General features: G+C 35.4%; 1 protein-coding gene across 31 annotated transcripts in view; it reads left to right on the top strand.

The window, feature by feature from the left end:
- The window catches only part of LOC144974912 (uncharacterized), a 58,518-nt gene extending 40,162 nt beyond the window's left edge, over positions 1-18,356 (top strand). For 18 of the 31 annotated variants that reach the window (XM_078918408.1, XM_078918414.1, XM_078918405.1 and 15 more), the window contains 10 exons: positions 1,244-1,613; positions 3,566-3,669; positions 5,149-5,290; positions 6,633-6,763; positions 7,646-7,830; positions 8,561-8,794; positions 10,093-10,191; positions 11,782-11,853; positions 12,813-12,833; positions 17,845-18,356. In XM_078918408.1, coding sequence (XP_078774534.1) covers positions 1,244-1,613; positions 3,566-3,669; positions 5,149-5,290; positions 6,633-6,763; positions 7,646-7,830; positions 8,561-8,794; positions 10,093-10,191; positions 11,782-11,853; positions 12,813-12,820 — 1,345 coding nt within the window. In that variant the 3' untranslated portion in view covers positions 12,821-12,833; positions 17,845-18,356. The remainder of the gene's footprint in view (positions 1-1,243; positions 1,614-3,565; positions 3,670-5,148; positions 5,291-6,632; positions 6,764-7,645; positions 7,831-8,560; positions 8,795-10,092; positions 10,192-11,781; positions 11,854-12,812; positions 12,834-17,844) is intronic. The other 13 variants (XM_078918394.1, XM_078918398.1, XM_078918402.1 and 10 more) reach the window with 1 other exon arrangement.
- The last annotated feature ends 5,154 nt before the right edge of the window (positions 18,357-23,510 follow it).

Genomic DNA, 23,510 nt, shown 5'->3' with positions numbered 1-23,510 from the left:
GGAAGGTCCTGGGTTCGAGCCCAGCTCTGAGCGGCGCGTAGTTTAGTCCATGGAAAAGGTTCTTTACTCACATTCTCTCACCGTACTCGTGTAACATGAGTACCTGGCGTTAACAGTGTTGTATTGTCGGAATAAAAATTGTAATATCGCCTAACAGGCGTCATGTCTCGTCCTACATGATAAGTGTGCTGTTGGCTAGGGAACCTCACGTTAAGCGATTTTACATGTTTAGGGAATATTGTGCTATATAAAAGCTCAAGTATTTTTTATATTAATAGAACAATGAGAATATGCTGCCTTGAATTCTTTTAAGTTGAGGGTTCGGTATTGAACATAGATACACAATCCCGAAATTGAAGGCTATTCATCAAAACTGATTTTTCTTTATTTCAAATAGTATGCTGTCCTTATCTGCTGACCACGCTTAATTCCTAGTAGTTATTTTTAATGAAATGAGGCATTCTATGATTGCGGAAGCTCGTTTTCAACAATTGACTCTCAAATATGGAATGATATTTGATTCTTTCATTTCTTGTATTTATTAAACGAGTTATTTTTGTCCTGCCAAATAACGCTACGAGGTTACAAACAGTTATTACGTAAAATCCGGCTGGCGGATCTTTTGAGTTTTTGCCTAAACGCATAGCATCAATAGAGTTCCTATTCGTGTATGATATGTATTTGATAGCCGATGTCTTTTTCCCCAACAAGTAATAATGTTGGTTTACATGTTTATGGTATTTAGTTATTGTTAAATTTAAATCGAACGAATAATCATTGTAAAGCGCATTGATCATGAACAGTTACATAACTGTCATACATATAGATGGAACGGAATTGACTTCACGCAGCTCTTTGATATTCTTTTTAGACGACTATTTTAATGATTATTTACTTACTTTACTTCGGCCACCCCTTGGGGCGCCCAACATGAGCCACAAGTCTTCGCCATTCTGTCCTGTCTTCCATGAGTGTACGCAGCTCCCGGGTGTTGTCCATTCCTGTGTCATCTAGCAGACAGTCAATGTATGTTGTTGTATAGGCAGAATACAACATGCATTAACAGACATTGACTTAATGATTAGCTCTCACTAAATTAGATTAATCAAACTATAAATGTTTAAGGTTACAATTAGTTTTGCATGTTGGTACGTTTTATCCGGATGGTGGATGTTGTGAGTATTTTACCTAAACGAATAACATCAACTGATTAAAGTGATTTATTTTGTCTCTAATTTTTCAGGGTCGAAAAGCCCTACTTCAAGTGTGACTGTCCCGATTTTCACAGTGGAGATTTATGCCACATCACAACTTCAACAACAACGACGACAACAACAACAACCACAACAACAACACCTACAACAACTACTACTACTACCACAACACCGACAACAACAACCCCAACAACGTCAACCACCTCCTCCACCACTACCACATCTACGACACCAACGACTACAACAACGCCAACCACCACCACTTCCACGCCTTCACCAACTACCACATCACCATTAACAACTACAACAACATCAACAGAAGTTGTCATCCCTATTGAATCAACCACAGACATGAGCGAGGGTGGTTCCTTTGGCAGGTCGAAATCAGAAGACAATACGGTAAATTAACATTTGTTACTTACCATCTCGAAACGGTATTATGTCGGGATAGTTAAGACATTAATTAAGAGATGTTCTTACATACGACATGTCTGATAACTATGTTGTTAAGGACTGATAACTATATTGTTAAAAAATCTGCAACCGAGTCAAAATATTATCCATTTCAACAATTGTAAAACAAGCCCATAAATGTGTTCGGTTATCAGACCTCTTAATAACGATACTTTGATAACACCCCTCTTTTTTTTTTTTTGTCTATCATATTCTTTTGTGATGTAAGCATGTATTAAAAATCCATAAATGCACAATCATGCGTCATCAATCATACTCAATGATCTGTGAGAAAAGTGATGACTTGATTACACAATATGAGATTAATAAAGAGAGAGGCTAGTTAATTATCTGCACGAATAGCGATTACCTAATTAAACAACTGGAGATAGATAGATCGATCGATCGATAGATAGGTAGGTTGATAGATGGATAGATAGATATATAGATAGATAGGTAGGTAGATGGACATAGAGCTACTACATAGAAAGATAGAAAGAAAGAAAGAAAGAAAGAAAGAAAGAAAGAGTGAGAGAGAGAGAGAAAGTAAGAAAGAAAAAAGAGAGGGAGTTAGAGAGAGAGAGAGAGAGAGAGAGAGAGAGAGAGAGAGAGAGAGAGAGAGAGAGAGAGAGAGAGAAAGAGAGAGAGAGAGAGAGAGAGAGAGAGAGTTAGAGACAGAGAGAGAGAGAGAGAAAGAGAGTTAAGTTAGAGACAGAGAGAGAAAGGAGGGGGGGGGGGGTGTAGTTGCATAAATAGTTGACTTTTTTAATTTAATGCAATTGGTTTGCCTCCATTCTTCTTAATTCTAATGGATTTCTTGTTTTAAGAGTGTTTTTTGGATGTGAATGGGTGTAAAACTGATGGAAGCTGGTAAAATTCTTAAATTAAAACTTGTTTTTATAACCCAATGAATGTGATTTAAGTGTATTATGCCGAATTGAATTTATAGTATAGAATATGACACTTGGGATAGAGTTTTATGTTTTGGACGTACATGTTATATTTCTGGTGATTTTAACTTTAACATACCTTTTTTTTGATTATGGTTTACACCAACACAATTCTGTTTTGTGGCGATATGTCACAATTATTATTGAAGAACTTAACTTTTACTAGGTTTTAAAAAAAAATTAAGTACAGTAATAATTAGTTGAAACTAAATTCAAGGAAACCGTTATTTTGCTATAAGCATATTCTAGTTTTAGCCTGGTGTCGGTGTCTTAAGATTTTTGGACAAGTTAGGAGTAATTTTAATCTAGCCCATTGATATAAGAGTTGTACCAATAGCTCATTTAGTAGAGCACTCGCTTAACACGCAAAGGGACTGAGATAAATCCCTGGTAAGACGATTTTTTTTTCTGACCTCACATGTCTATCCAGCAGTGATTGGGTAGCTCGGTCTGTTAGATCTGACAGAAAATATTTTGCGATAGACTAGTGTCCGTTTCACGCTATATAAATCGGGATAAACTCCGGCTATATTATGGACCTAATGGCTCTAAATCACTACTTATATATGTCGCCTAAAATTAATTTTCTCTGGCTAAGACCAAAAGAGCATGTATAGTTTTCTTTAACTACTTAGAATATATTATTAACAGCTCCGTTTATCAAATAGTTAAACACTATTATTTCATGATTTATGTTTATGTATATAACGTTGAAGGAGAATATGTAAATAAACGAGAACAAATAGATTACATATATGTATATATATATATATATATATATATATATATATATATATATATATATATATACATATATATATATATATAATATATATATATAATATATATATATATAATATATATATATATATATATATATAATATATTTGTGTGTGTGTGTGTTATGTTATGTTATGAATATTTACCTTGTTTTTCTGCCCCGAACAGAAAGCAGCAGAATTTAAGATGTGGCATGGGATGATTCTTGGAATTCTAGCTCTCATTATTATCTTGGTGATCGTCATTGTATTCGTCAAAAAGAGAAAAAGCAGGTAAGAATTAGTTATGTATTCATATTGTAGCCTCTTCTCTTCTCATCGTCTTTTTCTCTTCTTCTTCTTCTTCTTCTTCTTTTTCTTCTTCTTCTTCTTCTTCTTCTTCTTCTTCTTCTTCTTCTCTTCTTCTTCTTCTTCTTCTTCTTCTTCTTCTTCTCTTTCTCTTCTTCTTCCCTTCCTTCTTCTTTCTTCTTCTTTTCTTCTCTTCTTCTTCTTCTTCTTCTTCTTCTTCTTCTTCTTCTTCCTCTTCTTCTTCTTCTTCTTCTTCTTTCCCCTTCTTCTTCTCTTCTTTTCTTCTCTCTTCTTCTCTCTTCTCTTCTTCTTTCTTCTTCTTCTTCTCTTTTCTTCTTCTTCTTCTTCTTCTTCTTCTTCTTTCTTCTTCTTCTTCTCTTCTTCTTCTTTCTTCTTCTTTTCTTCTTCTTCTTCTTTTCTTCTTCTTCTCCTTCTTCTTTTCTTCTTCTCTTCTTCTTTCTTCTTCTTCTTCTTCTTCTTCTTCTTCTTCTTCTTCTTCTTCTTCTTCTTCTTCTTCTTTTCTTCTTCTTCTTCTTCTTCTTCTCTTTCTTCTTCTTCTTCTTCTTCTTCTTCTTCTTCTTCTTCTTCTTCTTCTCTTCTCTTCTTCTCTCTTCTTCTTCTTCTTCTTCTTCTTTCTTCTTCTTCTCTTCTTCTTCTTCTTTTCTCTTTCTCTTCTTCTTCTTCTTCTTCTTCTCTTCTTCTTCTCTTCTTCTTCTTCTTCTTCTCTTCTTCTTCTTCTTCTTCCTTCTTCTTCTTCTTCTCTTCTTCTTCTTCTTCTTCTTCTTCTTCTTCTTCTTCTTCTCTCTTCTTCTTCTTCTTCTTCTTCTTCTTCTTCTTCTTCTTCTTCTTCTTCTTCTTCTTCTTCTTCTTCTTTTTCCCTTCTTCTTCTTCTTCTTCTTCTTCTTCTTCTTCTTCTTCTTCTTCTTCTTCTTCTTCTTCTTCTTCTTCTTCTTCTTCTTCTTCCTTCTTCTTCTTCTTCTTCTTCTTCTTCTTCCTTCTTTCTTCTTCTTCTTCTTCTTCTTCTTCTTCTCTTCTCTCTCTTCTCTTCTTCTTCTTTTCTTCTTCTTCTTCTCTTCTCTTCTCTTCTTCTTCTTCTTCTTTCTTCTTCTTCTTCTCTTCTTCTTCTTCTTCTTCTTTCTCTCTTCTTCTTCTTCATTGTCTACCTTGTTACTTCTAATGTATGTGGTGCTGATCCTGTTCTGGCGAAAAAAATCCGTTGTTTTTCTTTATATATATATATATATATATATATATATATATATATATATATATATATATATATATATATATATATATATATATATATAGTGGATTCACTAAGTTATGCTTTAATTAGTCTTTGTCAAAAAATAAGTTTGTTTTTGCCCATTAGAAAATGAAAACAGGGTTTCTATCATTGAAATCTGTGGGGACGAAACCATTTATAATATTAGTATCACGCTTGTTCTTGTTTTGCTGTTCTAGAAAACTGAAGTACGTCAACGAAAGCCTCCCGCCACCAACAACAACAGTCATTGTCTATGACCAACAAAACGGACATTTGGCCTTTGAGAACAGCATGTATGTGGAAACCAACAGAAATAACATGGAGGTCGAAAGGACCCAGGTAGGTGACGCACTATATTGTATGTATTGGTGATAATTCATTTGCCTCGTACAGAGGAAACACCCCCTTTATGAATTAAGGTACAACATGTATACTATATTTACATACTTTATCTTCTGTGGTGTTTCATCAATACATAAGGTCGACAATAGGTACCATTGACCTGTCTTCCGTCAGCTTTTTAACTCAACCCCCCCCCCCCCCCCCCCCCGACCAGGATCCAATCAAAGGATGTCATCTTTCTTTCTGTCGAGCTTCTCCGTGTCGGCTGTGACCTTCCCTTATTGCAGTTTCCCTGCGGTGTCCATCTACGAGTAAGTGCTGTTTTCGGGATTGCTCCCTCGTTCACTCGGGAAACATGACCAATTCATTTCCATCTTCTTAATTCGACAGGTTTACTACTATTATCAATGGAATAATATCACCACAAGCTTACCAAAAAGTTCCAAACCTGAGACTTGTGTAAAGTAATAATCATATTAGAGTTGAACATTATCTTTTTTTTTTCTCTTTCTGAATGAATAAAAACAAATGACCTAGGTATTCGATATGATGATTTTTCACATCTTTAATGTTAATGTTGTTCCCAAATCATCGAATCATCGATGAGGATATAAAATTTAAAAAGATTAGATGTGGAATGAATAGAATCGCACACTCAATGTTATTTTTAGAGTTTTGTATTATGAATGACCGGAGCGTGACAGATTCTTGAAGTCTGACATCCCAAAAGTACATGTAAAAAGTGTGATGCTCGATTTGACAATCAGCTGTTCGACTGAGTCATCACCAAAGACAGATGAAACGACATTATTGGCATTGTTCTAATTCACAGCCTTTTCATTTTCATTTTTTGCAAGTGAACTCTAATTCTTATAACAAACTCACATTTTAACATCTTTCATTATTAACGAACTATTTCTCAAGTCCATTTTTCCACTGAACATACTAAGCTATCGGGGGGCAGCGTGGCTCAGCGGCACGGTCTTTGCTTTGTACCCGAAAGGTACGGAGTTCGATCACTCGCCGCTGCGCTGTGTGGCCTTGAGCAAGTCACTTCACCCTAGCTCACTTTGCGGCGCTGCACAGCGGCTGACGCCTGGGCTATTCCAGTTTGCCCTTGGAATAGATCCTAGAGACAAAATTACTCCGATGGGATGAATAAAGGGAATTTTATATCGGTATCAAATATAAAAAAGACCTCGTCTTTCATTCCTTATTATCCATAATACTCCACCTTACCCGACGTCAGAAATAACAATAACACACTGGTCATCGTATATTATATATTCATGTATTCATGCTGTATCATCTATCCAATGCTCTTTTGTTTTGGCTACAGCAACAAACCATACCCCCTGTGCCAAGTCGTCCACCGAGTGATGAGCTTTTTTACCCTACCAAACCCCCAGCAAGACCTGCGGAATATGAAGTGCCTGCAGTTGGAGCGGAAGGAACAACTTATGACAACAGGTATTATTGTTTATAACGTTTATAATTGTTTATTGTTTATATCCGGAAGTTGATTTTAAGGTCCTTTCTTAATTTCATACTTACCTGACTATTGGCTAGTTAACTGCTTTACTCTGGAAAAACTCGTATTTAAAAGATTAGCCAGAAAACTCGTCCTTCAAATATCTATCGATTTAAATGACCCTCATCTTAGCAAACATTCTCAAACCCGATAACTCGCGAAGTACCAGGTTTGAGAGTTTTTGCTGAGATGAGTGTCATTGATTTAATCGACAGATTTTTGAACAAAGAGTATTCTGGCCAAATTTTTAAATACGAGTTTTTTCCAGAGTAAGACTGTTAACTGATTAAAATATTGTATATTATTATTATAATAATTGTGAGTTTTTGCATTCAGGTGGCCAATTATTTATACTCAAGTACGTTTAATGAAATAGATTGATTTCTTGATATCATTGATGGAAGTTATCAATGTGTGTCAACGATCATTTTGGAGGATGATTCTTTCAAGCATAGTCTGTTTTTAATGGGAGCGGGTTGGGTTTCATTAGTTTCTCTATCAATTGTTATTGCCGTCACCATATGTCTAGAGTTGAATCTTCAAGATAGTTTGCGATTCAGTCACAAGTCGGTCTATTAAAACAGTAATGGTTTACTACAACCTTCACACAATCCCATGCTTAACATCTCACAGCTTGTGGTCTATTTATTAACTGTTATAAGATATGTTCAGATAAAAGCTTACTTGTTCAAACTTCAGGGTATCAAAAGAAAATAATGACAGCCAAACACATTTTATTTACAGAGAGACAACAGATTTCGGCGCTGTGTATCATGTCGATGATTTTCATAATTCTAATTAGTTTTGTATGTATATTTTAGCTGTGTTAAAGAAAAGCCAATTGATAAAGACTCAACTACTATGAAAGCGGCTGGTGTCACCAAGCTAGGACAAACCCCTAAGGAAAGAGCCGAGAACAATCCTTATGCAGACTTCAGATCTTTGACGACCACTAAAGCGTTAGCAGATGATAAAGATGTCGAAGAAGTATCATTACCGGACCTAGGTAAGATGTTTGAAATGTAGCAGCTCTATTTTTTATTCTGTATTTTTGTTTATGGATACGAATTGTCAGATTGAGTTGCTCGTACCACCGTTAAGCCTAGTTCAATTATATTTTCATTACATTTTCTTTCATTTCAAATCAGGGCCTATGAATGAATCTGAGTATTTTGTATTAGTCAAAATATTAACCATTTCAAATAGATTTAGATAAATAGCAATACATGAGCTTTCAGTATTTTATTACTAGATACTGTTGAAAGTACGCGCCGTTGTTTTATATCACTCGAGAGCTTGAATTATTTTTAAGTTTGTTGGTCAAATTCTACACGATTGTCTATACTCTACCCAACAATAGCATTGCCATTCTTATCATGTTCATCATTTCTGAACCATATTGAAAATAAATGTTAGAATATATTACTTAAAATATCATAGTAAGGACTGCTTAGGTCAAAGACTGTTAAATACCCTGTGCAAATAAAGAAGAAGAAAAAAGAAAAGGATGTTTATACATTCGACCCACGGCATCAGTCTACTACACGAAAACAATTACTTTTAGGTCAAAATGATCATAGATATTCCTATGGCATAGGAAATTTCTTTCTCCTCACTGAAGACATTTGATTGAACTTAAATTGTTTGAGTTAGGCTTACGATTGAATTTGAGCATTGAAACCGCCCTGACATAATACCGTTTTGAGAATATAAGCCATTTTTATATATTACGCCAGATGACCCATTTGTTGATGATGAAGAAGATCATTATCAAGAATTAGATGAGATTGCAATGAGAGCTGACATTCCTCCAACTCTGAGGGTGGACAACAACCATGATGCTGATCCCCCTTGTGTCCCTCCACCTCGAGGAGAGAGTATGATCCCTCAAGGGTTACCCGCAACACTTCCTCTCAGGAACCCATCATCCCAGTCGTCTGAAAACACCCATCCCATTGCTGAATATGATGGTGAGTGTTTATACTAATCAAGGTATTGTTCCACCCCTCTTTACTCATTTCTCTTTGCGGTTTGTAGTCCTTTCGAGCCATCACGACCATAAATTCGGGTCATTTCCGATTTCTTTTGTGTTAAAATAACAGTAGCATTTACTTTATACCCTTTGGATATCACGCGTGTATATTGCAAAGAACTTTTTCCAGGTCTAACAGATCCAAATGCCTAATCGTTAATGAGTGGATGTGTGGAGTGGGGGGGGGGGGGCTATGTGGTCTAATGGTATGACACTCGCTTTCGGATCGGAACGTCCTCGGTTCGAGCCTCGCGCTCGGCGCATAGTTGAGTCCTTGGAAAAGACTCTTTACTCACATTCTCTCACCGTACTCAGGTGTAAAATGAGTACCTGGCCGTTAACAGCGTTGTCCTTGTCCGAAAAATTGTAATATCGCTTAACAGGCGTCATGTACCGTCCAACTTGTTATATGTTGCTGTTGACCAGGGACCCCTTGTAAAGCGCTTTGAGCACGTTAAGTGGATATTGCTCTATATACAAGCTCAATTTAAAGACGGTGGGAGGGGTCAGAAAAACAGATCTCAACTACATCCCGATTGCTACCGGTCTCTTTGCTTGTGAGACGAATGCTCTATCGCTGAGCTATGGGTACCCCCTGTTTATGGATATAAATTTTAGTATATTATGTGTTTCTATGTGTTCATATCTATTTTGAAAATGTCCGTCTTATCATGTTATAGCTCTGATTGCCGAACATCAAAAGCTGTTTTTAAAAACATACGACAAAACCAAATATATTTTAAGTCATCATTTTATCTCGTATTCATTTGTTTATTACCGCAGATATGACTGTTTTTTACCTAAGTAACAGCGATGCGCATAGTTCCTCTTTGGTGCTGAGTGGCACCACACATGCTGCTCATTGAAATCCATACTCTTTGATTACTTCATATTCCATCTACTCTTTTCACATTGTTTGATTGAAGTTTTATGCGGCTTTTATGTCTCGAGTCCCTTGTAAGCCACGCAATGTTGAATCGGGGGTAAAATGAGTACAATGTCAGTGACAGCATTGTTCTTGTCGGAAATAGATATAGCAAAATTGCCGTACAAGCGACATGTCTCGTCCTACAACTTTGAGCGTTGCTGTTTGCATGAGACCCCTTATGCGCTTTGAACAGAGTAAATTGATAGCGCTTTGAACACAGTAAATTGATATTGTGATCTGTGCAAATTCTCGTATTTAGAAAAGGATAAACACAATTAAATTATACCGTTTTGTTTTCTATCCATTAGATGTTGAGGATAATGACTCTGTGAATCCATACACTGAAGTGAACAAATCCAGACACTCCATTGAGACACTTCCTGTCCGTGGGGAATATCAAACTCCTGGTATGAAGAAATATGTTTCCTTTTCTCGTATCTCACCCCTCCCCCTCCCCCCCTCTCTCTCTCTCTCTCTCTCTCTCTCTATATATATATATATATATATATATATATATATATATATATTTATATTTTAAAATATATATATATATATATATATATATATATATATATATTTATATACATATCCCTCTCTTTCTTTCTTTCTTTCTTTCTCTCTCTCTCTCTCTCTCTCTCTCTCTCTCTCTCTCTCTCTCTCTCTCTCTCTCTCTCTCTCTTTTATCTTTCTCTCTCTCTCTCTCTCTCTCTCTCTTTCTCTCTATCTCTCTTTCTATCTTTCTTTCTCTCACTCTATCTATCTATCTATCTCGCTATCTCTCTATCTCCATCATCTCACTCATCTCTATCTCTGACTATTACACCGATCTATCTACTGTACCTCTTTTTATATATTTATTTTATGTCTATATTTCTAACTCAGTTTATTGTTAACATAAAAAGCCCATTTCCACGGTTTCAACGTTGTCAGAACTTCATTATTCCCAAGCCTGAACAGGTATCTAATTTTTTATCCATTTCATACAGTGCGGTAGCTAATGTGACGTACATATTTCACTTTGTCAAATCCGACCACGGCCGAATGTACTTTTTTTTACACACGTCACTTTCATTAATTGTGATATGACGACATTTAGCGGGTTTTCTGAGTACGCGACAAGACCAGTAGTTTGTAATCGTTGTCACTCACTCGGCTGCTGACCATGCTAAATGTCGCTCTACGTTATTTCATTTCTGAGAACTACAAAATTTGATAGTTTTATTGTTTTGCATTGAAGATATTAATCGGAAGTGCTTCGGTGATTACAATATGTCAGATATGTTATTGATTCTTACGATTCGAACCGTGAAACAATGGTAGCCTGGCAACTGTGTGCTTTTGTAGCACGATGAAGTCAGTGTATATATAAAAGAATTATCGTTCTTATCGACACTCACAACTAATGTGGTAGTATTTCGGAAACCAAAAATTGAAAGATATAGATTAAATAATCTGACAACTCTTGATTCGGCAAAAAATAAAGTGATTAGCATTTTCCATTGTTATAGATATTCACTATCTGTTCATACATTAATAGGCCTATCGTTTTCAATTTAACCTACAATATTATCATAAAGATTTTGAATAGAATTTTCTGTACTGGATCATAGCAGACTGAGACGGTGGAACAAAAAGTGTATGTATCGTCATTCATGTCTAATATGCGGCTATGTGGTCAAGTGGTATGACACTCGCTTTCGGATCAGAAGGTCCTGGGTTCGAGCCTCGCTCGGCGCATAGTTGTCCTTGGAAAAGGCTCTTTACTCACATCCTCTCACCTTAATCAGGTATAAATGAGTACCTGGTCGTTAACAGCGTTGTCTCTGTCCGAAAAAAAAACAGGCGTCATGTCTCGCCCTACATGTTTAGTGTTGCTGTTGCCCAGGGACCCCTTGTAAAGCGCTTTGAGCACGTTTATTGGATATTGCGCTGTATAAGAGATCAATTTAAAGCTCAATTTAATATAAATGTTATATTATATTTCTTCAAACCAACAGGTGAAAGCCGTGGATCTGTGATCAGTGATACGTCAGGATACGACGTGCCTACGGGCATCGGACTCAGATCTGGTAAGAAATACTGCCTTGATCTTCTTTGATCATGGTTGATTACATTTGTTTATTTAATTTTATTATAAGGAGCTTGTACACCTTTATGTTATGATAATATAAGCACCAGTATTGAAGACGCTGATAGAATAGTCAAATAACTATAGATCTTAGAGGTTATCTTCTGCGGTGATACATGCGGTAAGTAGAGAAACAATATAGATCTAGGTTTAGTTTTTACAAGGAATGTATGCAGAAGAGAATCTCTCTCTCTCTCTCTCTCTCTCTCTCTCTCTCTCTCTCTCTCTCTCTCTCTCTCTCTCTCCAGTACGTAAAGATGATGATGATGGTGATGATGATGGTGGTGGTGGTGGTGGTGATGATGATGTGGTTCGAAAGATGTAGGTTGTACAAAGATCCTTGAATGCTCGTCAGCACTAAAAGAAAAGAAAGGAAAAAACAATTAAAGAAACAAAAACAAACAAAAAAACCCATAAATAATGTTCTTTAAAGACGAAGTATTAATATAATGTCTGACGAAAGATTGTTCCTTTCAATGATTTTCTCTTTTAAAAGAATGTATTTATAAGCCCTTGGCCTCGGGGATGTAAATTTTGATATGAGATAATAACGACAACGATAACGATTATGATAGTGATGATGATGTTGATGATGATGATGATGATGATGATGATGATGATGATGATGATGATGACGATGACGATGATGATGATGATGATGAATGAAAACGTAAGGTACTGATAGATCATCATAAAGCATATAATTTCGTTAGCAAAACCACATAAAGACTCAGTGTTTGATTTTTACTTTTTTGAAGTAGATAGTTGCTTTCATGCACATTTTTATTCTCTGCTTCACTATCATTTTGCTCGTTTTTAGAAATATGTTTTCTAATTCCAGAAATTATATTTTATAAAATTAAGCTCAGTCACAATCATATTCACAATGCATTTTCACAGAAAAGTGATTTGACCCACAAAGTAAAAAAAGTTTTGTATATTTTTAACAATTCTTTACTTTTGCACTAACTGGAGAGCATCGTTAAGTTGCTTTGATTAATTAGACTTTAATACTACGTAATTCGATAACCATACGCAATTATACCAGGAAAATGTGCGGCTCTGTGGTCTAGTGGTATGACACTCGCTTTCGGATCGGAAGGTCCTGGGTTCGAGCCTCGCTCTACGCATAGTTGAGTCCTTGGAAAAGACTCTTTACTCACATCCTCTCACCGTACTCGGGTGTAAAATGAGTACCTGGCCGTTAACAACGTTGTCTTTGTCCGAAAAATTGTAATGTCGCCTAACAGGCGTCATGTCTCGTCCTACATGTTAAATGTTGCTGTTGACCAGGGACCCCTTGTAAAGCGCTTTGAGTACGTTAAGTGGATATTGCGCTATATAAAAGCTCAATAAAAAAAAAATAAAAAAAATATTCAATTCTTTTTTATTGACAACATAGCTTTGCTTTGATAGCATTGTAACAACATATTAGATAATCACAAGTTGCTTTTTAAAAGGATTATTTACACCATTGCTTCAGTACAATACCACGAGCATCAGAACAATATGAATTCACATCATTATTTTCCTATGAGGCCAGAAAATATTTAGAAATATTAAGATGTTAACATGACCCCTCTAAATTACTTAAATTGTGCGACTATGTGGTAATTTTGGTATGACACTCGCCCTCAGACCGAAAGGTTCCCCCCCCCCCCCCCCAGGGTCCAAGTCATTGGAAAAGGCTTTTTACCTACACTCTTTCAGAGTACTCAAGTATTTAATGAGTACCTGGCTGTTAATAGGATTGTGTCTGCAGTGATATCGCTAAATAGGTGTCATGTCTTGACCTACCTGTTAAGTGGTACAGTTGTGGATTTATCGTGGGTTTGCTTTTTATTTTTTTGTTTTTTTTTGTTTTGTTTTGTTTTTTTTTTTTTTTTGTTTTTGTTTTTTTTTTTTTTTTTTTTTTTTTTTTTTTTTTTTTTTTTTGGGGGGGGGGGGGGGGTTAAAATTACTATTATGTTGTTTTTTTTTTTAATTTCTTTTTTGTTTTGTTTTTTTACCAGAAAACCTTAATTTGCGCACTCATTTGATAAAAATGACCCCCAGATTGTCAAATAGTCTTAATTCTTTGAATTCAAAGATTTGAACATAATGGAAAAGTTTAGAATCATCTTAATAAATAGATCGATATATGGTCGAATTTTTAAAATAATATGTCATGTCACACCACGCTCGCTAATGGCAGATAACACACCTGATTACAATTTCATTTTGAAGCAAGGAAAAAGAGATGTGGGCTCTTAATTGTTCAATATACTATGATATCTCATGACATTCATTTGTAATATATTCTCTGGAGCACTATTGTTTTTGTTTGTACGGTTTAACTCTCTTTAATCCATTAACATTTTAATATTATGCACTTCATTGGACACAATAAATTCAAAAACATTAAATCCATAACATAGAGAAATAAATTTATAGAAAGAGAGAGAGCGAGAGAGAGAGAGAGAGAGAGAGAGAGAGAGAGAGATAGAGAGAGTCTCTCTCTTTCTTTCTTTCTTTCTCTTTCTTTCCCTCATTCCCTCATAATGTGTTTTTGTTTGCAACTTCTATCTATCAATCTACTTATTTGTCTGCAGTCATTCTTCCTATCTGCAAACCCCTCTTTTTATCGTCTTCCTCCTCCTCATCCTCCTCCTCCTCCTCCTCCTCCTCCTCCTCCTCCTCCTCCTCCTCCTCCTCCTCCTCCTTGTCCTCGTCCTCCTCCTCCTCCTCCTCCTCATCCTCTTCCTTCTCCTCCTTGTCTTCTTCTTCTTCTTCTTCTTCTTCTTCTTCTTCTTCTTCTTCTTCTTCTTCTTCTTCTTCTCCTCCTTCCTCTTCTTCTCCTTATTTTACATCAACTTCATCATCAAAATCATAAATATTATCATCATCATCATCATCATCATCATCATCATCATCATCATCATCATCATCATCATCATCATCATCATCATTATCATCATCATCATCATCATCATCATTATCATCATCACCATCGTCGTCGTATCATCATATTGTATTGTTTACCTCACTCTGCTTAACGCACTAATTTACTTCTAACAATGCTTGACAAATCACACGTAAATAGATACCAAAATGTAATTTTACTAAGGGTACACTAATTAAAGAGTGGGCTCGTCACTTTACCAGTTGGACATGACTTTAAATCACGGTGTTGGATTTTGAAAAGTTCTGTCACATAATCCACTTATAATTCCAGGTAAAATCTAATGTATTACCTTTAACAGGAGATATAACAGTTTTCCAAAATGAGCAAAGTCTACGCGCACACTGCTGTGCTCGAAGATTCAGACTGCTTGTGTATAGCTGGTGTTGCACTTGAAGTGTCCATCAGACTACTTTTATGGGCTACATAACTACATACATGTACTTTGTATACCATCACAACAGCCAACTTTGTTCGGCTTAACCAAGGTGCACATATTTTGTAGGTCTGATAACCGAACGCAATTATGGGCTTAATTGAACATTGTTGTTATGGAGAATATTTTGCGTTGTGATGAAAGTATTCCCATTACTATACAACAATGAGACCATAACAATTTGGGTTATCAGACCAGCAGACAAGTACACGTCGGCCTTAACCTATAACCTATTTTTAAACTTCCCATTCTATACATTTGGTGCCTATGTTTTGGTATTCGAGCATCGAATTATAATAATATGCTCCTGCTTATAATTATGTTTTAATTTCATTTTCTGCTTAGTCATCACTTCTTTGAGGGTAGATATACACCACATTTATGGTTAATAGACGAAATCTGCTTTCAATTCATATACGAGTAGTTTAATTATTTCGAGATGATGGGGCAATAAATGCCAGTTCGTCAAAAAATGTTAATGACTTTTGCTAAAAAAAATACGTTGACAATAATAATATCTGACAATTCAGCAATATTATCAGTTGTCCTTCCATTCAATTTTCCTGACCATTATATTTTTGATTCGCTTTTAAAAAAAAAATATCTTTAACTACTAAATCATTTTATTCAACAATTAAAGCATGATTTTTCCTTATGTTGATAATTCTTTCATATAGATTGTGTCAAATGAAGATAAAATCTCCTCATTACACATTGCAAAGTTCCACATTTAGAGTAGGCTATATATGCGTTCTGAGGTATGCAGATGATACGGTTCTACTGGCAGAATCTGAACATGAACTACAAGAATTACTGGATGTTGTAGTCAGGAGTAGTGAAAATATGGGACTGGAACTGAATATATCTAAAACAGAATGTATGACGGTATCTAAAAATAATAACCCACCAGCCTGTGTAATAACAAGCAGAGGACAAACAATACAACAAGTTGAATGTTTCAAATATTTAGGCTTCAATGTAACATCCAATGGAAAATCAGATTGTGAAATAAAGAAAAGAATAGGTATGGCGAAGAATGCATTCAACCAGCTACATACAATTATGAAAAACAGGAATATTAGCATGAAAACAAAAATCAAAGTCCTGGATTGCTATGTACTGTCTGTGCTGCTATATGGTTGTGAGAGCTGGACCATAAACAAGACCATGGTTAAAAGACTGGAGGCAGTGGAAATGTGGTTTTACAGAAGAATGATGAGGGTGTCATGGATGGAAAGGAAAAGAAATGAAGAAATTTTAGAAATGGCAAACAGAAAAAGATCACTGATAACAAAAATCATCAAACGCCAAATGGAATTTTTAGGACACATTATCCGCCACCCTGGTTTGGAAATACTCGCCTTGACTGGAAAGATGAATGGAAAAAGAATAAGAGGAAGACAAAGAATAACGTATTTGAAAGGGATAAGAACTTGGACAGATGAAGCTGAGAAAGGTGGCGCTGCTTTAATAGAATTGGCAAGAGATAGATCAGCTTGGCGGAAGATGACCTCCGACGTCTGCTTCAGATATGGAACTACATGAGATGATATATATGCGTTCGCAAAAATCAGTCAGGCTATAGCCTTCGTTAACTTATAGCCCGAAACAGGGCTTGCCTTTTGACGTCATTTATTATAGGTTAGTGCACCTAGTGAGTTGTTGTTAGTAGTGCTCAAGGAGACAAGGAGAGAAACGATCCCATTGGTTGAACTATTTGATACAGCTCCCGATTTATTTTCTTCAGTGATTGAGGACTTTTAACTTAATTCTTTGGTCAGTGTCAGGTTATGAGTTTCCAAAGGCGACTGTCAAGCATTTTTGAGGGAAAGGAATTTGCATGATAGGATGAATTGCCAGTTTATGTTATTTCAACCCCAGCCTTAAACTCGACAACAAAATTAAGCCTTAGTATATTGGCTGATAGGACCTACCGAGGTGATAATCCATCATGAAATGCTATACATAATTATATTTTTCGTAAACAGTCGCATTTTTATCATTTGCTTAAAATCATAAATCATTAATTATCTTTTAAAAAGTATCTGTATTTAGTGCGACTTGCTTTCCATAGAAATACCAATAAATGTTTAAGCTGCTGTTCTAATATTTTAGATAACCAGAGAGTAAAAGAAAATAATTACGCCCTTTCACAACGGCATCATAATGTCCCGTCGCCCAGGCATTCCATGAAGGAATATAGATAACCCATCAAACAGGATGTCTGATGTCAACAGGAATCACCCACGTTGTCCAAGTGAGCAAATTATGGGTTAACAAAGAAAAAAACGAAAGTACCTGAAGCGGGACCCGAACCCAGGACCTTCCGGATCACAGTGCAATGCCTTAACCAATCGCCCCCCCCCCAAGATAGTAAGGTGAGGATAAATGGTTTTATACCATACACTCACCACTTATTATACCGGGGATTGACGTTTTTTATTTAAGAATTGTGATTGACACATAAACTGACAGAGGAAATAGAAAAAAAAACACATGACTCTTACATTTATCTAACTCAACTAACTTCTTATTTTATTTTATTTTCCCATCAGGTCACAACAGCGTTAATGAAAATGGAATCTATGACAACCCAAGGAACAGCGACGCTTCATTCACCCTCCCTGAAATTAACACTTTTAATTCTTTCACTCCAAACGAATACAACGTGCCAAACTCTCGACCAGTAAACAAGGAAACGAAAAGACCCGTCGGCCTAGTGGTTACCTCTGACCCTTGGGCAGAGGACCCCTTTCAGTCACCAAGTAATAGTAATAATAATATAAGTAATGGTAACCACGGAGTCAATAGTTTGAACAATGGTGCCCATGCTGTTTTGAGTGTTGATGATATAGATTTTATTAACGATGTTGATCATTTTGATGACGGTGACGATTTTGGAAGCGATGAGGATGAACCAGAAGACATTAAAAAACTCAAGAATGAAGTGAAAAATAATTTAGATTTTGTCTTACTGGACAAAGAAAACATGGACACATCAAAAGCGTGATTTCCCACGGAATGTGAAAAATTCTCTAAACTGAAAATGATAATACAAAAAGAAAAATAAGTGAAAAGGAACACCAACAACGGACTTCTACTTTTTAACAAAAAAAAAAAACAAAACTTTCATATTTCGATTTCATAACACATTATTTTGTATTTTGCAAAGACGATTTTTATTTTTCTAACTTGAAATGTGCTATGAGATGAAGAGAGTTGTAAATTAGTAAAGGGAAAGAAAAAAAAAAAAAAAAAAAAAAGAGAGAGAGAGAGAGAGAGAGAGAGAGAGAGAGAGAGAGAGAGAGAGAGATGGAAAAGAAGAGAGAAAGAGAAAGGAAATGAGAGGAAGATAGAGGTTTTTCAGAGTACGGCAATTAACTGGTTAATGGTGATGCCCAGTTTATTTCTACTTTGTTGACAAAGGAAATTGAATCATGTATTTCACCACGTTCATTGCTTTAAAAATTCGAGTTTTAAGTAGGAACATTTACATTTCATCCAGTGCATGTTGAACGCAAAAATTACATTTTGACTGCTTACTTTATATAATTGCTCCTGTTTATAAAAACATTTGTTGTAATTAGAAGCAAGTTGCTACGCAATCACAGTGTTCACAAAATGGCTTTCATTTTATATAACCATTATATGAGTGTCGTTTATTACATCTTTTTTTATTGACAATTATTTTGATTTCAACAAATAAGGATAATAAGATGGATGAATAAATAGATAAATAAATGTATCTGTAAATAAATAAATAAAAATTATAAATAAATAGATAACTAAATGAGTGATAAATAAATACATATATACATAAATAGATTGGTAAATAAATAAAGAATAAATAAACAAATAAATAAATAAATTACCCTAAGAGTTCAATCTTCATGAGCGCGTTTATTTTAAAAAGAACGAGAGTTAGTCGCAGTATAGCGCCGCAATATGCGTTCTAGGAGCTCATTTTCTTGGTCAGGAAATTAAAAACGATATGACAACGTAAGGACTCAAATCTCTGTTAAGGCAAAGCCTTTTCTAATCAGACCCATAGCACCCACAATTATTAGTGAAAATAAAATTCTAAAAAACAAAATCAATACCTGAAAATAAAAAGCAGAAGATGATTGTAGGAATTCTTAGCACTTCATGCTTTCTCCCAAAATTGTTGTCTCTAAAATAATTGAAACCAATGTGTACAACTGTTCCCGTTAAAGCTTTACACAAACATTTTTCATTTCACGAAGGACCAAAGAAAAAGTTGTTTCATCTGCTGTTGCAATGAGTTCGAGACAATTTTACTTTTAAAAAAAAACTTTTATTTGCTTATAAATTAAAAATTAATAAGACTACCCTTTATCCACCCCCAAGGGGGAAATTTGTCTTTAGGGTTTATTTCAAGGGAAGACTGGAATTACCCAGGTGTCAGCCGCATTGCAGCGCCTCAAAGTGAGCTAGATCGAGGTGACTTTGCTCAAGGCTCGTCGAACTAGGTACCAATCGGTTACGAAGCAAAAACCATACCGCGGTGCCACGCTGTCCCATATATATCTGAAATAGATCTGTTTGCCTGCATCTGAAAAGCACTGCTTAGGCTCAAACTCGTGTTTCACGTAACACGACATTTAATAAATGTTTATAAGAACTCATTTTTCATAAAACTTGACCTCATGCCGAAAAATAGCAATATCTATGTTCGAAGTATTTCACCATACAAGTGAAAATCCCGTGGACACTCACATTTTTCTCAGGTTGCGGATGGTAGCGTTGCCATCTTCAGACAATCAGCAAAAAATATCTAATTTAGATTAATGAAATCTGTAAAATGTGCCTTAAGGATCTGGAATAGCAGATTAAGAAACAATCAATGCCGTGGAAAATGTTGAATTTCCCTTCAAATCTATGCTTTTCCCAGACAACCTCATGTTTTAAAGTATTTTCAAAACAAAACATAAATTAAATTTTGGATTTGATAATTGAAATACAAGAACTTTAATTTGCGACAATCTTAATGTAAATAGTGTATTTTTTTCCATCGCTTGTAAATTATCATATAAAATTGCGAATTAGTTTGTACATTGTTTTATGAATATCTTTTTTTTTTAATTCCAATTTAATATAACACTTTCATGTCATATAGGGTGAGGGGATACAGTGCTTCTCTCACTAGAAGAGAGGCATTTGTCCCAAGTAAAAATAAATTGTCTGACCCTTTTGACAACTCAGTAATGATTAGCCAGCAGGTCATATACTAGTGTTCTATCCAAAGGGTAGCAAGTATTTACTACTGTCATTTTAATGTTGAAAAAACAGTGACAAATCCGGGTCCGTTGGCTTCCAAAGATATAACTTTTATCCCTTGTATCAATTGTTGTCGGAGGCATTACCTATTCATTTTTGAGCAAGAAGGATGTCACTGTCTGTCATGTAATACAGATATTGGACGATATTGAACCGACGCGTACTTATTTGAAGCTCTGGTAACCCAAATTGTTTTGGTCTCAATGTTGTAATGGAAATACTTTCGAACCGGCACCAAATATTATCCGTTCCAACAAATTCAAAACAGTCTCATAATTACGTCAGGTTATCTGATCTGCAAATATCTGAACGACGAATTGAACCGAACCAAATCAGAAGTCATAATGTTAAGTTAAAACGGATAAGTGCTTGTGAAAATAATTTTAAAATTATAATAGTATTGCCGATATTAATTATTGTTTTATTATTATTTAGATTAAATAGACTTGTTTGACATAATATGTAGGATGTCCATGGATGTTGCCATAGCATAGGAAGTTATTTATATCTAACCCTATGTGGTAGACCGCTTCCCATGCAGAAGAATTTGCAGTTTCTAATTTCTATACTTCTATAAAACTATGAGTTGTGAGTAAAGTAAAGATATGAAAAAGTGTGTATGAAACAGTGTCTCTCAAAGCAAGAAAGAAAAATACAAGAAAAAAAAGCCTCTCCAAAAATCAGTCTTCCTCGATTCATGAGGACCCTCACTTTTTCAGATCTTTATCTTGCACCAGTGCCGGCTCCCTAATTTATCAAAGTTATATGGGTGCGGCAACTTTCATGGATATCATTAAGTGTCAAGCGCATCATTCTATGTGTTGCCTATTGTTACAAAATTATTTTTGGTCGGGCGAAAACAAGTTACAGAAATAGATTTCAAACTTTATATTATAACCAGAAATGATTTTAGTTTTTGTAACTTAAAAAAAGACGTTTATTTTCTTCAATGTACAGTTCTGTACATATTGGATTATAATACTATGATAGTAGGTCGATGCTACAGACACTATTGTTTAGATAAGCGGTTTAGGGCCTCTACTAGTTTTGACGAGTGTCTGTTGTGTTTGGCAAGTTCAGTGAGACTTGTTTTCAACGTCCATGAAAAGGGAGCCCTCTTGATAGACTGGCCCTTCTTGGCCAGAGCCATAAGAGTACGTACGCCTCATGAGACGATCAGGCTCCATGTGAAGGATGTGCCCAAGATAATATCTTCAGCGTCTCTTGCGTGATGTGAACATGAGGTCCAAAAAAAAAAAAAGAGGATCCGTTGCATGTTCATTTTGATTATACATAGACAGCTGCTATTGAAGCCGTTGATTGTTTTGATTGAATGGAACAAAAAATTAACTCAGATTTAATTTTTCAGTATTTAAAAAAGATCAGTTTTTAACATCTAAAGTACCCTACACAATACCGATTTAATACGTTCAGTCACATATTATGATGTGTAAATAAATCTGTTTTGTTCCAATCTAATTTACACCATAATGAAGATTATGCAACCCTGTGTTATGTATGAAAGAAATATGAAAATAAAATTGATATAATATATTGATTAAATATGGTTTAAAAAGACTCAATCAATGACTTTATTTATGTTTTTCATTGCTTAGTTACATTGTACATGATAAAAAATAAAATTTAAATTTAAAAAAAAAACATTGTACATGATATTTACTATGATCGTATATTTACACAAATATCAATATCTGGCACTGAAATGACATATGAGTGTTTCAAGCGCAGTAAAAATCCTAACTGGGTGGGGATCCTGACCTCCCATAGTGGGCAGGGAGGTACATGCTGTGTCTTCTATCCCCCCATACCCGTTTCCCAATTGTTTCCTGTCATTGTCTTGGAATGAGATTACTTAGTTTTGTCCTGATCCTTGCCGGAGCTCCTTGGCTGGGAGGGAAACAGTCGAATGTATAGTTATAGTTTTGGGAGATGATATTTTTTTCCTTGTAAATCATCTCTCTGTTATGCATTGTATTATGTTGAATTTACATATTATATTAAATGATTGGTAAACATTTGAGTGTATTCCTCTTAGATGGGACCTGTGCTTGTGTCTGGATGAGACTTTTAGGTGATCTCAAACTAAGTGCATTGGTGGTCTGCTCTTGGAATCTACATCTGATCCCTATTTGTTCCCAGTTCCCCTATGTCTTACTTTTTCTTGGGTGCTTTTATTGTAATTCTATAACTTTTTACTATCCCATTTTCTTCCTTTTTACTGGCGCTGATATAACCTAAATGTGTTGCAAGCGCCGTAAAACCCTTAAAAACAAACAAAACACAAAAATCCTAACATTTTTGAAAATCATGTAACAGTGCCGTCCGTCACGATAGAATAGACCGGGGTATGTGATATGAATCTCTCAACAATCCAAATAAATGAATTACCCAACAATGTTAAAAGTTGGTTTTTTTTTCATTCTGACTGTATTTTTTTTAAACTTCAAATATCGATGATCCGTTACTAAGCATTAAGCTATCAGAATATTTCCTGGCATTTACCCCGTTTCCTCCCCCGTATTAAAAGGCCTGAGCAGATACCCTTAAAAGTAGAAAACGGTAGGGGCTGCCTGAAGCCGGTGATCGTAAAATACTAACGAAAGAGTGAGAGGCTTCGTATGGGAACAAAACAGACAATGGACGTTTCGGGTACAAACCCTTCGTCAGCACAACAGTACACACATAAACGTGGAAAACAAATAAAATATAATAAAAAATAACTTGTATCATCTGTACTCAATGGTGGTTGCCTCAACCACCATTGAGTACAGACGATACAAGTTATTTTTAGTTTAATTGTTTTGCTTTTACTTTTTATTGGCGAGGTTGGAGAGAGACGATTTAAATTGTATTTTTCTGTGTGCTTCGTAAAGCTCCATACTAAAACACGATAAATATGGAT

Source organism: Berghia stephanieae, chromosome 6 (genome assembly GCF_034508935.2).
Source record: "Berghia stephanieae isolate SIO BIC M18660-M18661 chromosome 6, UCSD_Bste_1.3, whole genome shotgun sequence".
Classification (NCBI taxonomy): Eukaryota; Metazoa; Mollusca; class Gastropoda; order Nudibranchia; family Aeolidiidae; genus Berghia; species Berghia stephanieae.
The sequence above is the reverse complement of the archived record's forward strand: the minus strand, read 5'-3'. Positions and strand labels throughout refer to the sequence as shown.